Here is a 19,168-nt window from a genome sequence, read left to right on the forward strand (position 1 = left end):
TATTTCATTAACAAGCAGCGTTGTGTGCGGTGGGGTCTCCCTCTGGCTGCTGTGAAAGGTGACGATACCTGGGCCTCACCGCCCAGCTCATGGAACTCTGAGGGTGAGGCCCCTCCATGACTATTTTTAAAAAGACCCACGTGGCCCCAACTGGTTTGGCTCAGTGGATAGAGCGTCAGCCTGCAGACTGAAAGGTTCCGGGTTCGATTCTGGTCAAGGGCACATGCCCACATTGTGGGCTTGATCCCCAGTAGGGGGCATGCAGGAGGCAGCTGATCAATGATTCTCTCTCTCCTGCACTTGGGGGTGGGGGGTGGTCCCTCGGCCCAGCCTGAACCCTCTCGCAGTCCAAGAGCCCTTGGGGGATGTCCGACTGCACGGAGGCAGGAGGGGCTCCCACCACCGCTGCTGCACTCGTCAGCCATGAGCCCGGCTTCTGGCTGAGCGGCGCTCCCCCTGTGGGAGCGCACTGACCACCAGGGGGCAGCTCCAGTGTTAAGCATCTGCTCCCTGGTGGTCAGTGCACATCATAGTGACCGGTCGTTCCCCCGTTCGGTTGATTTGCATGTTAGCCTTCTATGCCTGTGAGATTGGGCCAAAACTGGCTCTCCAACATCCCCCTAGGGATCCCGGATTGCGAGAGGGCACAGGCCAGGCCTAGGGACCCCACTGGTGCATGATCAGGGCCAGGGAGGGGCACAGGAGGTTGGCCAGCCGGGGAGGGACTGTGGGAGGGCTCCAGGGCATGTCCAGGTCAATCGGTCAACTGTCTGCCCCCTGGTGGTCAGTGCACGTCATAGCAAATGGTTGAGCAGCCTTAGCATATCATTAGCATACTAGAGGCCCAGTACATGAATTCATGCACAGGTGGGGTCCCTTGGTGTGGCCGGAAATCGGGGCCATCAAGGCCAGCTGGCCAGGGGGAGGGGCCACAGGAGGTTGGCCAGCCGCGGGAGGTTGGCTGTGGAAGTGCACTGACCACCAGGGGGCAGCTCCTGCATTGAGCGTCTGCCCCCTGGTAGTCAGCGTGCATCATAGTACTGGCCAGTCATTCGGTCGTCTGGTTGTAATGGTCGCTTAGGCTTTTATATATATAGATTACGCTTTGATTGGTTGAATGGATGACCGGACGACTGGACACTTAGCATACTGGGCTTTTATTATATAATAATATAATATAATAATAAAATAATAAAATAATATAATAAAAGCCCAATATGCTAAGTGTCCAACCATTCGTTCAACCATTCGACCAGTCGCTATGATGCACACTGACCACCAGGGGGCAGACGCTCCAACCGGTAGGTTAGCTTGCTGCTGGGGTCCAGCTGATCGGGACTGGGTGAGATGGGCTGGACATGCCCTGGAGCCCTCCCGCAGTCCCTACCGGCCCCGATTATGCACCAGTAGGGTCCCTAGGCCTGGCCTGCACCCTCTCGCAATCTGGGACCCCACGGGGAATGTCAGAGAGCTGGTTTCAGCCCAATCCCTGCAGGCCAGGCCGAGGGACCCCACCGGTGCATGAATCCATGCACTGGGCCTCTAGTGTATATATAAAAGACCCATGTGATTCTGACGCACATGCAGGATTTCAAGTCATGAATGTGGGCTGAGGGTGGGCAGCCTCAAGGACGGGGGTGCAGGTATCTCCAGGGACATCAGCCCGTGGGCCCCCGTGGAGAGTGGCTCCCCACACAGACGAATCACAGGAGTCAAGCTTTTTATCTGTGCGATGGAAGGAAAACCGCCCACCCCACACGATAGAGCTGTTGTAGAAAAAGCAGAAAATGCCCATCAGCTGGTTGAACCGCCTTGGTGAGCACGACTCAGGAGCTGCTCTCAGACTGCTTTTCGATGCTGAGCCTCCTGAAAGTCTCCAAGTTCTTGGCTGAATCCCTGCCTTTTCTGATCAGGGCCAACTCGCAATCCCCTCCCTCCCTCACTTCCTCCAGCCGGCAGCGCAGCTCACGCCCTTCTTTTTCCAGGTCTCTGCTCAATTCTTTCTTCTGAATAGGGGCGCTCCCTAATTAAGCACCCTGTGCCAACTGTGGCCACCCACCCCCACCCCGTGTACTTCTCCTCGTGCCACTGACCTGACGTCATGGCAGGATTATTTAGTGTCTGGCGTGTGAGCTCCGTGAGAGCAGCACGTGGCCCTGCTCACCACTAGGTCCCCTGCACCTAAGGCTGCCCAGCATGCAGCAGCTGCTCAATACACAGTGGCGGATGAAGCGGTGTCTCCTCATCCCTGAAACGGGGTGAGGCACCCCCGGACCGGCCCAGGACTAAAACAACTGACGTGAGAGGAGGCACTGTGCGATTTGGGGAGCACTGTCCAGGTGCGGGGCAGGAGGGAAAGAAGCTAGGCCTCACCACCTGCTGCACCACGGGCTCCCTGCTGGACACGTGGGAACCTTCATTAATGTTCACAAAACCCTTCAGAAATGGCCATCCCCACCTCACAGGGGCCGAGATCCTAGTCGAGGTCACAGCAGGTCGCGCCCCCGAGCACGTGGACCGCGGTGCTTCCTGCTGTGTCCTGTCGCCTCCCGCGGGGGCCTGCCAAGTGCCAGGGCCACCTCGCCTCGGCGGCCCCTCACACGGGCGTGCGACACATAAAGCGGAACCGGGCAGATCTGCCGAGTCATGTGATCTGCCCGGGAGAATGTCCATTCTCATTTGAACACTGCTGAGCCTAAATCCCCATGCCAGTCGCTGCCATTCCTGCCGCGCGGGAGGCGGACAGGGTGAAGGGCTCGGAGCTTCCACTCCGCTCAGCAGTGGGTCAGGAGGGAGCACGCAGGGCACAGGACAGCAGGGCGGCCTCCCTCCCCAGGGCCAGCTCCTCTTCAAGACACTCCTGCAGGGGTGGGGGTCGGGGCTCCTCACCCTGACAGAGAGAGGGTGAGAGGAGACACACAGCAACACAGAGCCGACCCTAAAGGGGGCGCCACGAGGGCAGGGACCTGGACCCTCTGGTTGAGCAGGGCCTGGCACAACAGATGCCCAGCGAGTCCGTGTTCCAGCAGCGAGCAGAGTGCTGGGCTGTGATGAGCGATGGGCTGTGATGAGCGATGGGCTGTGATGAGCGATGGGCTGTGGAGGCTGACGTGCCACGGGGAAACCAGCGCTGCTGATGGCCAGTCCTGCCACATCACACCACTTCCTGAACCCCGACTCGCAGTGGTGTTTGAGGGCTGGGGGGACTGGGCTCCTCACCTCGAAAACTGCCTCAGCTTGGCCTCGATGCTCCTGTGCCGCATGCACATCCGGGTGAGGGCGGAGCCGATCTCCCTGGTTCCGCCTGGAAGAGAACGAGGCAGCGCTGAGGACAGAGATTCTTAAAAGGCAAAGGAAAGGATTTACAAACAAGCGAGTGTCCATCATGTCGTAAAAGCCAAGCCACCGTCGTTCAGACCTCTCAACATGCACGTGTGTGCTCACGCACACGTGTACGTATATATGTACGGTGACCTCTTTTATATAACCACCAAACAGAAGTTAGCTTTACTATAGCCAATACCCTCTAATATCTTCTATTCTGATTTTTTAAAATGCTGATTGTGTTCCAGAAATTGATTTTAACCGCCCACAGTTTGAAAAATACTTCCCGAGGAACATGACCAAAATAGCATCTGATATTTAGGGGAAAGCTGTAGTTACTTTCCCCTCTTCTGGCAGAAATAGCCCTGTGAGCATTCTTTAGGACGGCTAATAAGGCCACCACTCCAGATAACTGTTTCAAGACACACACAAGTATTTCAGAGCATAGCGAGGCTACACAGAATGAAACGACAGAGTATTTTTAAGTGGGTGTGGGTAACACCAGTGCAAGAGGCCCTCCCACGCAGCAAACGTGGAAGTCAGCTGCGATGCAGTTTGATTTTCCCGAAATGCCTGTCATGCTTCCCCTGCAGGCGCACCCTTCTGAGATTGCCCCTGGGGCCCTCCTCCCGCTCCTGGAAACAGTGCCTGAATCAGCACTCGCTGGGGCGTGGGGGAGGGAGGGGCACACTGCCACCACAGATGGTAATTCTGCACCGACACGGAAAAGCACAATTAATTATAAACGGTATGAAAACACTGGGGCTCGTGAAATCCGGGGGGAAATGTCAAATAAAGCACTATTTTTAGCAGACGAGGCTGTCCAGGGGAAGCCGCAGGAATGTGTGGCAGGTTCAGCCAAGTCAAATCATCGGGAAAAAAATTCTCCCCCTTATTTGTACTCTTGACATTATTGCAGGTTGTCTGTCCCCTCCCACCTCTAGAAATACCTCCTTGCTGCTCCCATGCCAACTATTTTCCATTTTATCCAGCCCAACGAACAGGTTTCCAGAACAAAAAACGATGTGAGTCATAACAGTGGTATTATATATTAATATCTCTATACTTGAAAAGAGAAATCTTCTAAGCAATTCTCTTAACACAGGGTTTCCCCACCTGAACACGGTGGACGAATGGGCCGGGTGACTCTTGGTTGGGGGCAGTCCTGTGCATGGAAGTGTGCTCTGCAGAAGCCCTGGCCTCCATCTACAAAAGTCAGCAGCATTCCCCCAATCGGTGGCACCCAAAAATGTGTTCCTCGGGGAATAAAAACATCCCGGCAAGTTGAGGAGCACAGCTGCAAATCAACCTGACCGAGAACTAAATGCCACCCCGAGGTGTTCCAATGGCTAGAAGTCTGACAATGTTGCCCTCTCGCTCCCGGCACCTGCAGCCACGCTCAGGCATTAAGTAACCACCACCTCAGTGGCACCGTCAGCAGCTCACGCCTCTCCACCCGCGGAAACCAGCAGAGGGCGCTGTTTTCACACCCAACAGCTTGCCTTGAGGTTCTCTTAAGCTTTTTTTTTTTTTTTTTTTTTTTTTTTTTTTTTTTTTATTTTTCTTTTTTTTATTTTTTTTATTTTTAAATTTCTTTATTGATTAAGGTGTCACATATTTGTCCTCATCCCCCCATTCCCATCCCACCCCTCTCCCCACGCATGCCCCAATCCCCTGTTGAACTTAACCGTTGGATAGGCTTATATGCATGCATACAGGTCCTTTGGTTGAACTCTCCCCCTCCCCCAACCCTCCCCCTCCCCTCCCTTATCTTCCCTCTGAGGCCCGATAGTCCGATCGATGCCTCCTTGCTTCTGGTTCTGTTCTTGTTCCTCATACTATGTTGTTCATCATTTCCCCTAGATGAGCGAGATCATATGTCACTAGATATATACTAATAAGAACTGAATGTGAGACGAGCAATAATAGTTATGCTGACAGGCAAATGAATCAGTCTGTAGCGAGCTTCCCCCTGGACCAACAGTTCTTTTGAGACCCAATTTCAATGTCCAGTAGTTCCTTATGTGTACATGTCAGCACTGACCCCTCAGCTCTGGATGGTGGACAAATGGTGGTAATGGAGGTCCGACTCCCTCTGGTTTGGTCTCGGCCGAACCCAGGGGCACGGCGTCACCCAGACTAAGGGGCACGTGGCCTCACCCTTACCCAAGGGGCGCGTGGTCACACCCGGGCCTGGGACCCAGCCTCACCCGGATGGATCCAGGGGCGCACGGCCTCACCCGGACCCAGGATCTGGCTTCACCCGTACCCAGGGACGCTTGGCCTCTCCCAGACCCAGGGGCATGTGGCCTCACCCGGGCCTAGGCGCACGAGGCCTCATCCGGATCCAGGGACACATGGTCGCACCCGGACCCAGGGACGCTTGGCCTCTCCCAGACCCAGGGCCACTTGGGCTCACCCGGGCCTAGGTGTACGAGGCCTCACCCGGATCCAGGGACACATGGTCTCACCCGGACCCAGGGACGCTTGGCCTCTCAGACCCCGGGGCACGTGACCTCACCCATGCCTTGGTGCACGAGGTCTCACCCGGATCCAGGGACACACGGTCTCACCCGGACCCAGGGACGCTTGGCCTCTCCCAGACCCAGGGCCACTTGGGCTCACCCGGGCCTAGGTGCACGAGGCCTCATCCGGATCCAGGGACACATGGTCGCACCCGGACCCAGGGACGCTTGGCCTCTCCCAGACCCAGGGCCACTTGGGCTCACCCGGGCCTAGGTGCACGCGGCCTCACCCGGATCCAGGGACACATGGTCTCACCCGGACCCAGGGATGCTTGGCCTCTCCCAGACCCAGGGCCACTTGGGCTCACCCGGGCCTAGGTGTACGAGGCCTCATCCGGATCCAGGGACACATGGTCGCACCCGGACCCAGGGACGCTTGGCCTCTCCCAGACCCAGGGCCACTTGGGCTCACCCGGGCCTAGGTGCACGCGGCCTCACCCGGATCCAGGGACACATGGTCTCACCCGGACCCAGGGATGCTTGGCCTCTCCCAGACCCAGGGCCACTTGGGCTCACCCGGGCCTAGGTGCACGAGGCCTCACCCGGATCCAGGGACACATGGTCTCACCCGGACCGAGGGACGCTTGGCCTCTCCCAGACCCAGGGCCACTTGGGCTCACCCGGGCCTAGGTGCACGCGGCCTCACCCGGATCCAGGGACACATGGTCTCACCCGGACCCAGGGATGCTTGGCCTCTCCCAGACCCAGGGCCACTTGGGCTCACCCGGGCCTAGGTGCATGCAGCCTCACCCGGATCCAGGGACACATGGTCTCACCCGGACCGAGGGACGCTTGGCCTCTCCCAGACCCAGGGCCACTTGGGCTCACCCGGGCCTAGGTGCACGCAGCCTCACCCGGATCCAGGGACACATGGTCTCACCCGGACCGAGGGACGCTTGGCCTCTCCCAGACCCAGGGCCACTTGGGCTCACCCGGGCCTAGGTGCACGAGGCCTCACCCGGATCCAGGGACACATGGTCTCACCCGGACCGAGGGACGCTTGGCCTCTCCCAGACCCAGGGCCACTTGGGCTCACCCGGGCCTAGGTGCACGAGGCCTCATCCGTATCCAGGGACACATGGTCGCACCCAGACCCAGGGACGCTTGGCCTCTCCCAGACCCAGGGCCACTTGGGCTCACCCGGGCCTAGGTGCACGCGGCCTCACCCGGATCCAGGGACACATGGTCTCACCCGGACCCAGGGATGCTTGGCCTCTCCCAGACCCAGGGCCACTTGGGCTCACCCGGGCCTAGGTGCACGCAGCCTCACCCGGATCCAGGGACACATGGTCTCACCCGGACCGAGGGACGCTTGGCCTCTCCCAGACCCAGGGCCACTTGGGCTCACCCGGGCCTAGGTGCACGCAGCCTCACCCGGATCCAGGGACACATGGTCTCACCCGGACCGAGGGACGCTTGGCCTCTCCCAGACCCAGGGCCACTTGGGCTCACCCGGGCCTAGGTGCACGAGGCCTCACCTGGATCCTGGGACACATGGTCTCACCCGGACCCAGGGACGCTTGGGCTCACCCGGGCCTAGGTGCACGCGGCCTCACCCGGATCCAGGGACACATGGTCTCACCCAGACCCAGGGACGCTTGGCCTCTCAGACCCCGGGGCACGTGACCTCACCCATGCCTAGGTGCACGAGGTCTCACCCGGATCCAGGGACACACGGTCTCACCCGGACCCAGGGACGCTTAGCCTCTCCCAGACCCAGGGCCACTTGGGCTCACCCGGGCCTAGGTGCACGAGGCCTCATCCGGATCCAGGGACACATGGTCGCACCCGGACCCAGGGACGCTTGGCCTCTCCCAGACCCAGGGCCACTTGGGCTCACCCGGGCCTAGGTGCACGCGGCCTCACCCGGATCCAGGGACACATGGTCTCACCCGGACCCAGGGATGCTTGGCCTCTCCCAGACCCAGGGCCACTGGGGCTCACCCGGGCCTAGGTGCACGAGGCCTCAACCGGATCCAGGGACACATGGTCTCACCCGGACCGAGGGACGCTTGGCCTCTCCCAGACCCAGGGCCACTTGGGCTCACCCGGGCCTAGGTGCACGCGGCCTCACCCGGATCCAGGGACACATGGTCTCACCCGGACCCAGGGACGCTTGGCCTCTCAGACCCCGGGGCACGTGACCTCACCCATGCCTAGGTGCACGCGGCCTCACCCGGATCCAGGGACACATGGTCTCACCCGGACCCAGGGATGCTTGGCCTCTCCCAGACCCAGGGCCACTGGGGCTCACCCGGGCCTAGGTGCACGAGGCCTCAACCGGATCCAGGGACACACGGTCTCACCCGGACCCAGGGACGCCTGGCCTCCCCCAGACCCAGGGGCACGTGGCCTCACCCGGGCCTAGGCGCACGAGGCCTCACCCGGATCCAGGGACACACGGTCTCACCCGGACCCAGGGACACCTGGCCTCCCCCAGACCCAGGGGCACGTGGCCTCACCTGGGCCTAGGCGCACGAGGCCTCTCCCGGATCCAGGGACACACGGTCTCACCCGGACCCAGGGACGCCTGGCCTCCCCCAGACCCAGGGGCACGCGGCCCCACCCGGACCTAGGTGCACGAGGCCCCACCCGGTTCCAGGGACACATGGTCTCGCCCGGACCTAGGGGTGCGTGGCCTCTCTCAGACCCAGGGGCACGTGGCCTCACCTGGACCTAGGTGCACAAAGCCACCCGGACCCAGGGGCGCGTTACCTCTCTCAGACCCCTGGTCGCGTGGTCTCACCCGGATCCAGGGGCTCACGGCCTCACCCGGACTCGGGACCCAGCCTTACCCGGATCCAGGGGCCCACGGCCTCACCCGGACCCAGGGTTCAGATTCGCCCGGACCCAGGGGCACATGGCCTCACCCGAACCCGGAATCCAGCTTCACCTGGACCCAGGGGCGCGTGGCCTCACCCAAACTCAGGGGCGTGAGGCCTCACCTAGACCCAGAGGCGTGTGACCACATCTGAGCCCAGAGGCTCGCAGGCTCGCCTGGACTCGGGTCTCAGCGGGGTTTCGTCTTCTTGATCCCAATTCCTGTTGGTCAATTCCCTCTCAGCAATTCCTTCGGTCATTTTCTCAGAGCTCCAGGGCGGCTGCCGCAGAACTCGTTGGGCGGCGGGCTCGGCAAGGCTCTGGTGTGCCCGGTACCCGGCGGTGGGCTGGTCCGGTGTCGCTGCGTCGGCCCTTGGGTCTGCATCGGTGGTCAGTCGCTGAGCGTGTGCACCTGGCCACTTCGGGGCATTGAGATTCTTGAAGGACTCGGAGGTCAGCAAGCACGGAGTCTCCCACCCCATGTCTCCCAGGGGCTCGTCTGTCCGTGCTTGGCAGCGAGTGGAGCCGTCCCCTCAGCCGGAGACCGCCGGGGGAACTGCGCCGAGCACGTTCCTGGCCACCATTGTGTCGCCTGAGCCATAGTTCTTAAAGTGTGGACTTTGGGTCACCGGCATCAGCATCATCCTGCGTACCCCTCTCTTTTATTCTAGTTGTAGAGCATCTGCTCAGCCAGCCCCCCGGTCTTTCTGGCTGGTGTCTGCTCTGCTCTCCCGTCGTAGTCTCAATATTGTTGTGGTAGGCAACGATCAGGCTGCCGCCCTATGTCTCCATCTTGGTCCTCCTTTGTACAGTTAAGTCTTGATTGTTGTTGGTGTCACTGGGAGGAATTGTCCTCCAGGCCAATTGGCCGTGAGGACCCTCTTTGTCCATATAGGAAGAGTTGCTGTGCAGGAGACATGTTTGTGGGCCGGGTCTTGATGCAGCAATGCCTTGGCGCTCACTGAGTCTGCCTCTAGAATGCCTCCCTTATGCAAGTGATTGAAATCTGGTGTCATCTCCCACCAACCACTAGATGCCCTCGTTTCTGGGTCTCCAATGCAGTGTGGGTCAGCCACTACCTGAGGCACTCAGCAGGAAAAAGCTTCTGCTCAGCTTGGCTGGGGCGGAGCTACAGGGTGGAGCCTACAACCTTGGCTTCCTGTCAGCCCCACCCTATGAGGCTCCTGTGTCTGTGTCCCTCTGTATTCCTTGCAAACACCTCTGAGAGAAACGCGCCCTGGAGTTTCGCCCACTGCCAAACAGTCCAGTCCCTCCCCTAATGAATCTGGACTCCCAGATTCTCGCCTGGAACTGGGCTTCAGTGCAGTTGGAACTGGGTCTCAGCGCAGTCTGGCGTCCCTGTCTCCTTCCCAGCAGGGCCACCCAGTGGCGCAGGCAAAAGTTCGTCCTCTGCGCACCTTCCAGTGCGCGCGTCTGGAGCCGCCGCTTCTCTGTGCCTCCGCCACCACAGCCCAAGTTCATTCCCCCAGCGTGCGCCTGGCTTCCCAGGGATTCGCCCGGAACTGGGGTTCAGTGCAGTCGGAACTGGGGTTCAGCACGGTCCTGAGCTTATGTCTCTTTCCCGCTAGGGCAGTTCAGTGGCGCAGGCAACAGTCCGTCCTTTGCGCCCCTTCCCGTGCGCGCCTCTGGAACTCTGCCTTCCGCCGCTCCTCTGTGCCTGAGCCCCACAGCCCAGATTCATTCCCCCAGCCTGCGCCTGGCTTCCCAGGGTTTCGCCCGGAACTGGCGCTCAGTGCAGTCGGAGCCGGCGCTTAGCGCACTCCGGAGCCTTTATCTCCTTCCTGCCAGTGAACGCCGGCCAGGCCGTCAGCCGCCCCTTCCTCTCCGGCTCCATCCTCCCCGCAGGCGCGCGTGCTCCTGTCTCCGCCGGTTTCTCCATACCTCAGGCTTTTACGGCTCCCCCGATTGTCCCCGTGGCCTTCTACTTCCCCCCAGCTGTGGGCATTTCAGTCCGCCAGCTCTCCTGTGGTTCTGGACGATGTCCGTTCTGACCTCTAGTTGTGCCTTTGAAATTGTTGTGCCCGGCTGCAGGTTAGGTGTTTCACCTATGCCGCCATCTTGGTTTCTCCCTCTTAAGCTTTTATTGCTCAAAAGCAAGGAACACTTTATCCCCAGGGAAATCTCTCCTACGTTTTGTGGGCCTTCATTTGATTAAAAGTTAATAACCTAGCGATGCAAGGAAATTGGCTCACTCCCTCACTGCTGGTAAACTAGTACTTTTCTGGGAGAAATTTGGCAACATCTATCAAGAAAAGCCTTAAAAACACCCCCCGCCCTTGACCCAGCAATTCTAGTCTGAGAAATTGAACCTGGGGAGATAATTAAGGATGAGAGCAAATCCTTACTTATAAGACTAGTCACCAAAATGCTGTTTACATCAGTAAGAAGTGAAAACAAAAGCCCATTACAGGGAGCGGGTTAAGTAGACCGTACACCTCCGCACTAGGGTCTAAATGCTGCAGAGCGATGTGTAAGGTCCCGGGAAGGTGAGTCATTTGCAGAGCTCAGTTCGTGCAGAGCCCTGGGACAAGCCCTTTGCACGCACGAACTGTGCAATCCTTGCAATCTCCCAGTTGTGCGGGGATTATCATCATTTCCACTGCACAGACAGGAAAAGGCCCTATGTAATTTGTGTAAGCTCGCACTGCTAGAAAGTGGGGTTCTGACGCAGGCTGACCAGCAGAGTCTGTGCACGGAACCACTCAGCATCCCGCACTTGTTACACACAGACAAGGCCGATGGGAAGGGGCGGAGCCGAGGGCCTAGAGGACGCTGCTGAACGTAAATACCTACACACTACAGCCCAGCTCTCAAATTGTGGCTCTTTTTAAAAATATATATATTTTTATTGATTTCCGAGAGGAAGGGAAAAGGAGAGATAGAAATATCAATGATAAGAATCACTGATCAGCTGCCTCCTGCACGCCCTCTACTGGGAATTGAGCCTGCAACCTGGATCTGTGCCCTAATCGGGAATCAAACCATGACCTCCTGGTTCATAGGTCGACACTCAACCACTGAGCCACGCCAGCAAGGCTCAAATGGTGGTTCTTGAGCCTAAAACTGTCCAAGTGGCACCAAGGGGCTTGAGCTCCAGTCCTTGCTGAGCTACGACAAGGTAAGTGATGGAAATTGCTTCATTGATCGCCCACGCTTCAGCTGCCTCAGGGTAGAATTCCGCCGTTGGAAAAGATCACCCGGAAGCTGCTCCCTCCTCCCAGGTCTCTGCTCCATGGTTTCTGTTCCCTTCCCAGATATTTCCCATAGATGGCCACCGGCTATTGACATCCCCAGGAAAGCCCACGGCTTCTCAGAACCAGCAGTTTCCAAACAAGCTGTGTGCGCCCCCACCTCTGTGCTTTGCCGCGCAGGCCGCCCTGGGGGAGGAGGAGACGAAGAACCACAGAGAAAACGTCCGAGCAGCCGTGCCTCTGTCCAGCTGGGCGCAAGGGCAGGACCCGGGCAGATGGCATCCTCCACGGACCCCGGGACCCAGCCCTTCGCACGACTGCTGATCTGGGCAGCACAGGGCACCCTAAAAATAGCTCCCTCTGTGGCTGTGCTTAGCCACGTCTCTTGTTCTTCCCGACCCTTGCTGAAACCCAGAAAATAAATCAGCAGGTTTGAAAGGCTGCAGAGGAAACTGGCGGCAGCGACAAAGACAGAGAGACATCTGGAAGAGCGCCGCTTTGCCGGGGAGAGTATTTATGGGAATCAAAGGGCTGGTGGAGAGGCACTCCGCGCCTTCTGAGTGAGGACACGGCGGCACTTGTTTCTGCTCACGCTGCACCGAGCACGCTGAGGGCAGGAACCAGCGTTTATCACGTTGAGAGCAAAGCACCAGGTTGGCTGAACCTGGAGGCGGGACCCGGAATTCGGTTTATCTTTTGTCTAATCCATAAATGTTTGTGTACCTTCTCTGGGCACGCTACAGAAGATTCCAAATAAATAAAAATAAATATGGGATTCTTATTATGTTAGACGAGGCCTATCCTGATTCAAAGTCAGCCTAGAGAAATAATGGTGCATTCATTTCCTATGCTGCTGCAGGAAATTACCACCAACTCCGTGGCTTACGGAAGCACACATTTATTATCTTGCAGTGCTGGACAAATCCCTTTCACCAGGCCAACATCACGATGTTGGAAAGGCTCCCTTCCTCCCGGAGGCTCCAGGGGAGAGTCCGTTTCCTGGCCTTCTCCCGTGGCTGGGGGCCGCCCACATTCCTTGGCTAGTGGCCCCTTCCTCCAGTTTCAAAGCCAGCGTGCAGCATCTTTTCTCTTCTCCAGCCTCTGCTTCTGCCCTCACATCTTCTCTGACTCCAATCCTCCTTCTCCTTCTTAGGAGAATCCTTGTGATTGTACGGATCCATCAGGATAATCTCCCCAATGCAAGATCCTTAACGGAACCACATCTGCCAAGTTCCTTTGCCGTGTGAGGCACCATCCTCACAGGTCTCGGGGATGGGGACGTGGACATCGTTGGGGACCATTTTTCGGCCTACCAAAGACGAGTAAAAGTTGCTAATTTGGAGAGTCCAGGAGGCACTGTGGCCGAACTCCAGTGTCCATTCATCCTCGGACAGTGCTCTAATTCCATTCCCTTTCCCACCCCCTGGTTCAGGGATGGGACAAAGATTGGAGACAGTTTTAGGGGAGGCCTCCGGGGGAAAATTTCCCTGATCTTAAGAGAGACCCCAGAGGGTGTGAACAGGAAGCAGGCTGCCCAGATGCTGCAGTCGGCCACCAAATTAATACCCCCAGAGCCTGCTCTCCCCCCGGGCCTGGGGCTCCTGTTTTGCAAGAACGGACATTTCCTTCTTTTCAAAGCCACTTGGCCTTGGTTCTGTTTCTCACCAGTTCTAAGAGGAAGCAAGGAGGGTGCAATGACCTCCCAGGCTTCCTCCTGGCACCAGGGGTCACGCCGTTGCTCAAAGAAATGTGAGCGCAGCCCCGCTGCTGAGGGAGGCGCAAACACTTGACGGCAAACCTCTCCGTTCTTCTCAGTGTGTATGTGTAAGCACTTTCTCCCGTAACAAGCAAAAGTTTCATTAAAAAAAAAAAAAAAAAGCACAAAACCAGTCTGCGCTCTGAACAGGATGATGTGCAAAGGAGACAATCGGTGGAAAGAAAGAAGGAAAAGCCCAGAGGCCAGCCGATCGAAGTGTGGGTGCCGGGGCAGGGACTCTGCTTTGTACATGAAACACACGTTTCCTAAGCGTGTTAGGATCCTAGGGCTGCGTGACAAGTCCTCCGAACCAGTTGGCCGACAACCACCGGCACGGACGGTCCCTCAGCCCTGGGCAGGAGAGGAGCACCGTCTGAGGTCAAGGGTCAGCAGGGCCGCGCTCCTCAGGCCCGCGAGGAGGCGTCCCCCTGCCTCTCCCTCCCTCGCTCGGGTGGTGACCCGCACTCCTGGGCTCGCAGAGGCATTGCCCCAGGCTCCGCCCTCGCCTCCACAGGGCGCTCTCCCCGCTCTCCCGGTGTCTGTCTTCCCACGAGAGAGGAGTCTGAGTCCACATTCCTCTCTTCTTGTAACGACACAGCCGTACTGATGAGGGAGGGACACCCCCAATGACCTCGTCTTCACGTGATCACTTCTACCAAGACCTTATGTCCAAGTGAGGTCACATTCACAGGTACCAGGGGTTAGGATTTTAAACATCCTTTTTGGGGAACACAATGTACCCCCCCCCCCAAAAAAAAAAGCATCCATCTACCATGTAGCAAGGATTAGGGTGATTCCGAAGGTGACGAGGACAAGGGCTTGGCGGGCTCACAATCGGGCTGGGGTGCCTACTGATGGTGCAGGGGCCGCAGGCTTTGCAGCAACCCTACGAGGTAGGTCCTCTGGTCCCCGCGTTATACACGGAAACCTGCGGGGGGCCACAGGGCCTGGAGGCGGGAGAGCTAAGACCCCAGCCCTGACGTTACAGAAACCAAAAGGCTCCCTCCCTCCGTGACACGCTGGAGACGTTCCTAACCAAGGACAAAGAGGCCATTAAAGCGGCCAACGGAATACAAACTGTTTAATGCCTCTTTGGGAGCAAATGGTGGGAGGGGCATAAGAAGAGGAGAGCCCCCCAAAGTCTGACATGGCTATACCCTGCAGACTGCCACTCGCCACAGCGCTTTGCAGAGGGGGGTGGGGGTGGGGGGACAGTGGCATCCAGCAGGTGGCACTGTCCCCTCCCTCCACCTGCCTCAGGTGCAGGCGGCCTCCATCTCCCCACACGGCGGGGGACTAATGGACAGGCCCTCTCGGTCCGCAATGTGCAGGTGGCGCGTGAGGACAGAAAAGCTGATCTGCCAGGCCCAGTGTCTGCGCGGGAGGGTGGGGGGTGGGGGTGGGGGGTGGGGAGAGGCTGAAGGAAGCGAGACTTCGGAAGCGCCTGGGTCGAAGGGCACGGCCACAGTAAGTCACTGCGCCCCGCGGGCCCTGGGAGGGCTAATATCGTGGGGAGGCTCATTAGGAGTCAGCCGGGCGCTGGCCAGGAGCGTGCCCTCTGCAAGCCCTGCAGGAGCCGGTCCGAAGGGGCAGGGCACCTCGGCGCTGCTGGCATGTTGGACGTGGTCACTTTGTCACGGGGGCCGCCCTGTGCCTTGTGGGGTGTTTCACAGCACCCCTGCCTCCACCCTCTGGACGCCAGCAGCACCCCCCCCCCATCGTGCTGACCGGAAACGTCTCCAGACACTGTCCATGTCCTCGAGGTGCACCATCGCCCTTTTGGAGAGCCGCTGACCTCACACAGGGGAACACGTGTCCTTGTCCCATGAGGAGGGGTCGCCGACTGCGGCGCTGGGCCTGGGAAGCCACACGCGCGGCGGTCACAGCAGCGGCCGCACACACGTGCCGCAGCAGCGGAGAAAAGCTATTAAGTTCGATGCCCACCCCCGGCTCCCTGGGCACAGAGGTAATAGGCAACTCCTGCTCCCTAATGAGGAAGATGTTCCACTTGCCATGACAGAACCATTAATTCCCAAACACACAAGTGACCTTCCCCACACAGTCAGCAGGCACTCGCTCCCTCCCTACAGCCTCAGGGACACATTAACGCAACCAGGGGCAGCTTCTGCTCAAGTTCACAATGTCAGAAATGTCCACCCCACCAGGAAAGGGAGCCGAGGGGCCCTTGTGAGGCGGGGTCTCGGGCAGAAGGCCCGCCGTTGGAGCGGCTGGGAAGAACTCCTGAGACCCGGAGGAGCTTGGAGGGACAGGGCAGGGGAAGCAGGAAGCGGCTTCAGGTTACTCAGCAGCTGGCGACTTCAATCCGGGCACCGGCCAGCGATGCCCTGGCAGCCCAACGTGTCTCTGAAGACTGTGACATGGACACGAACCAAGAGCCACGCAAACCTAACCCCAGCAGGTGCTCGCTCCTCGCTGCACGCAGAGGCATAAAACAGCTACTGCCCCGGCTCGGTCACACGCTTAAAAGGTCTAAGAGAGGGGCCCGTGTGTGGTCCCCAGGCATGTCACTACCGATCATATCAACTATGACTGTAGGTCCTCCCATGATGCATCTTTATCAGGAATCTTTTCCCAAAATGTGTCAGTTTCACCCACACCAAATCCCACCTGTTGAGGTAAGCGGCCCCTCCCCTCCCCACTGACCTCCTAGTCCTGGGGGCTCCGTAGCAGCGGAAGCCCATCCTCTCTCCTCCTCGACACGTACTTGGGCGACAGGCAGACCCCAACAGCCTGCAATCCAGTTCCCAGCCGCAGCCTTCTCCCCGGGCTAAGGGGAGCCTCGGCACAAGCTCCTGGCCACCTCCCGAAGGAGCATGAAGATCGGGCAGAAAGCGGGTAGCGGGAAGGGGTACAAGCTCGGCTCTGAAGTCAGACGGTGTGGATTCACAGCTCGCTCCCCCATTGGCAGCTATCTGACCTTGGGAAGGGTCTCACTCGCTTAGACTCAGTGTTAGTGACTGTACTCTAAAAAATGAGAGTGTTGACTCGTGTTTTAATCATCTTTGTGGCACGCATTACACTCCAAATGCACCATCTATCATTTCCAGTTCGGCTTCCCGGGACACAGTCTGAGCCGCCTGGATTTCCTTTGTAACTATCCCAATCTTTCACAATTACCTCATCCATACTGAACTGGATGGCAATTTTTTAAAGCGACGTGCTTCTATCTTGTTGTTCCAAACATTCCACGTATTTTGTAGAAATAACCAATCTTGATTTTTGTTTTTTGGGGTTTTTCTTTTGGTTAATCCTCACCTGAGGATCTTTTTCCTTTGATTTTTAGAGAGAGTGGAAGGGAGGGGAAAAGACAAACAGAGAGAAACATTGAGATGAGAGAGACACATCAACTGGTTGCCTCCTGCACACACCCTGACCAGGGCCAGGGATTGAGCCTGCAACCCTAGGTATGTGCCCTTTACCGGAATCGAACCTGGGACCCTTCAGTCCTCGGACCAACGCTCTATCCATGGAGCCAAACCAGCTAGGGCTCAATCTTGACTTTTCACACTCATATCCCAAAGGTTTACATACTTTACAGCTAAATACCTTTATGACGGGCCTTACAATGGTATACAGGTTTGGGGGCGCACACAGCAGACTCTAGGTCAGTGATGGGCAACCTTTTGAGCTTGGTGTGTCAAACTTCGCCAAAAAACTGAGCATAACTCAGGTAGTGTGTCACTTGGAGGAAAAAACATTATTTTGCAAATGTTTCATCATTGGCATGCGGCCGCCTCAGCGGCCGCACGTCATCAGAAATGGCTACGCATGTCAGTGCTGACACGCGTGTCATAGGTTCGCCATCACTGCTCTAGGTTTGCCTGCAACTCAGGTGGCAGAGTGTGTGGACATGCCGAGCGAGGCCCACGAGCTGTGAGCTCCCTGCAGGCAGGGCTGGCATATTCCAGAGAGAAAACATATCAATGGGCCCATCAAGTAGGGCTCTGCTGTAGCAATAACCAGCCACGTCCTACAGGAAGGCAGAGGCCAGAGAAGTCAACTCGGGCCCGGCTGGGGCACCCGTCCTCACCTAGCCCCCGCTTCTCCCACATCTAATACTGCCCATCTCCAAGGAGCTGGCGAATGAGGACATGGAAGGAAAGTTCACCCCCCAAGGGGCAGCAGCTTCTCTGGACGCCAGAACGGTTCCTCCTTCCCAAACATCGCAGAAACCAAGAGGCCGAGAAGGGGCATGCGGAGGGCCCGCCGAAGACGGTGCTGTGAACAGTTATGCATCCACAGTGGCCATGTGGCCCATCTGGCGTGGCTCAGGGGTGGAGATCGACCTATGAACCAGGAGATCACGGTCTGATTCCCGGTCAGGGCACATATCAGGAATGCGGGCTCGATCCCCAAAGGGGGGCATGCAGGAGGCAGCTGACCAATGACTCTCTCTCAGCACTGATGGTGCTATCTCTGCTATCTTTATCTCCCTCTCCCTTCCTCTCTGAAATTAATTTAAAAATATTTTTTTAAAAAAGAGTGGTCATTTGATGGCATTCAAAGCTGTAGCATCAAGAGGTTCCTAGTCAACCTCCTGTCATGAGCCTCGATTTGCTGGTTCCCTGCACCTTCAAATCAGCAGGCAGCTGCCAATGGCTACGCAGCTTCGAGAGGCGTCCCCACAGTTCTAGCTCTCTGTCGTCCATTGTTATGTCGGAACCTTGTGCCACCAGCCTCCTCCGAGCAAAGACCCGAAAGCTCCTACGGCGCCGGGCGTGGGGTGCCATCGCGGACACGCAGGCCCTGCCGTGGGCTGCGTGCAGCAGGTGTGACAGCGCAGGCTCCCTGCGAGGGAGGAGCATCTCTCCTCCCTCTCTAGCCCTGCTCTCCGAGAGCCAGAAGTCTTGAAATGTCAGGTGTCTTTTCACCTTGACGCCGGCTGGAGGGCGGCCCAAGCGCTGCGTCGCAGAAACTGCCTCAGCGTGCATCAGCTGCCGCCCTGGCCGGGCCATCTGCCGCCTGGGGGTGCCTGCAGCCGGCACTCCACACGGCTAACACATGCCAGCATCACGCTTGAGGAGGGAGCCGGCGCCCTCCCTCCGCCATCTCACTGGCGTGTTTCAGGATGCTTTTATTTATTTTTAATCTATTTTTACTGATTTCAGAGAGAAAGGGAGAGGGAGAGATAGAAACGTCAATGATGAGAGAGAATCGTTGATTAGCTGTTTCCCCCCTCCCCCCGCATGCCCCACACTGGGGATCGAGCCCACAACCCAGGCAGGTGCCCTGACCGGGAATGGAACCATGACCTCCTGGTTCATAGGTCAACGCTCCACCACTGAGCCACGCCGGCCGGGCAGGATGCTTTTATTTTACAGCTTTAAGGTACATGGGTTTCAAACGGGAGAGCGAAGTATCTCAGGAGGGCAGCCTGAGTTCCAAGGAGGAAGGAGGGAGCTCAGTTCTTATCCCTCAGAGAGCCGAGCCACGATGCCCCAGCAACGAAGACCTGTTCCAAGGGGCCAAGTCCAAAAGGCCCCGAGTGGATCACCCGAGCCAGCCCTGCG

The 19,168-nt window shown here is 58.0% G+C and overlaps 1 protein-coding gene across 3 annotated transcripts in view; it reads right to left on the reverse strand.

The window, feature by feature from the left end:
* The window catches only part of MTSS1 (MTSS I-BAR domain containing 1), a 149,462-nt gene that overhangs the window by 28,719 nt on the left and 101,575 nt on the right, over positions 1-19,168 (reverse strand). For all 3 annotated transcript variants that reach the window (XM_028147893.2, XM_008143278.3, XM_054708268.1), the window contains exon 4: positions 3,220-3,304. In XM_028147893.2, coding sequence (XP_028003694.1) covers positions 3,220-3,304 — 85 coding nt within the window. The remainder of the gene's footprint in view (positions 1-3,219; positions 3,305-19,168) is intronic.

This window comes from Eptesicus fuscus, chromosome 19 (assembly GCF_027574615.1).
Source record: "Eptesicus fuscus isolate TK198812 chromosome 19, DD_ASM_mEF_20220401, whole genome shotgun sequence".
Lineage (NCBI taxonomy): Eukaryota > Metazoa > Chordata > Mammalia > Chiroptera > Vespertilionidae > Eptesicus > Eptesicus fuscus.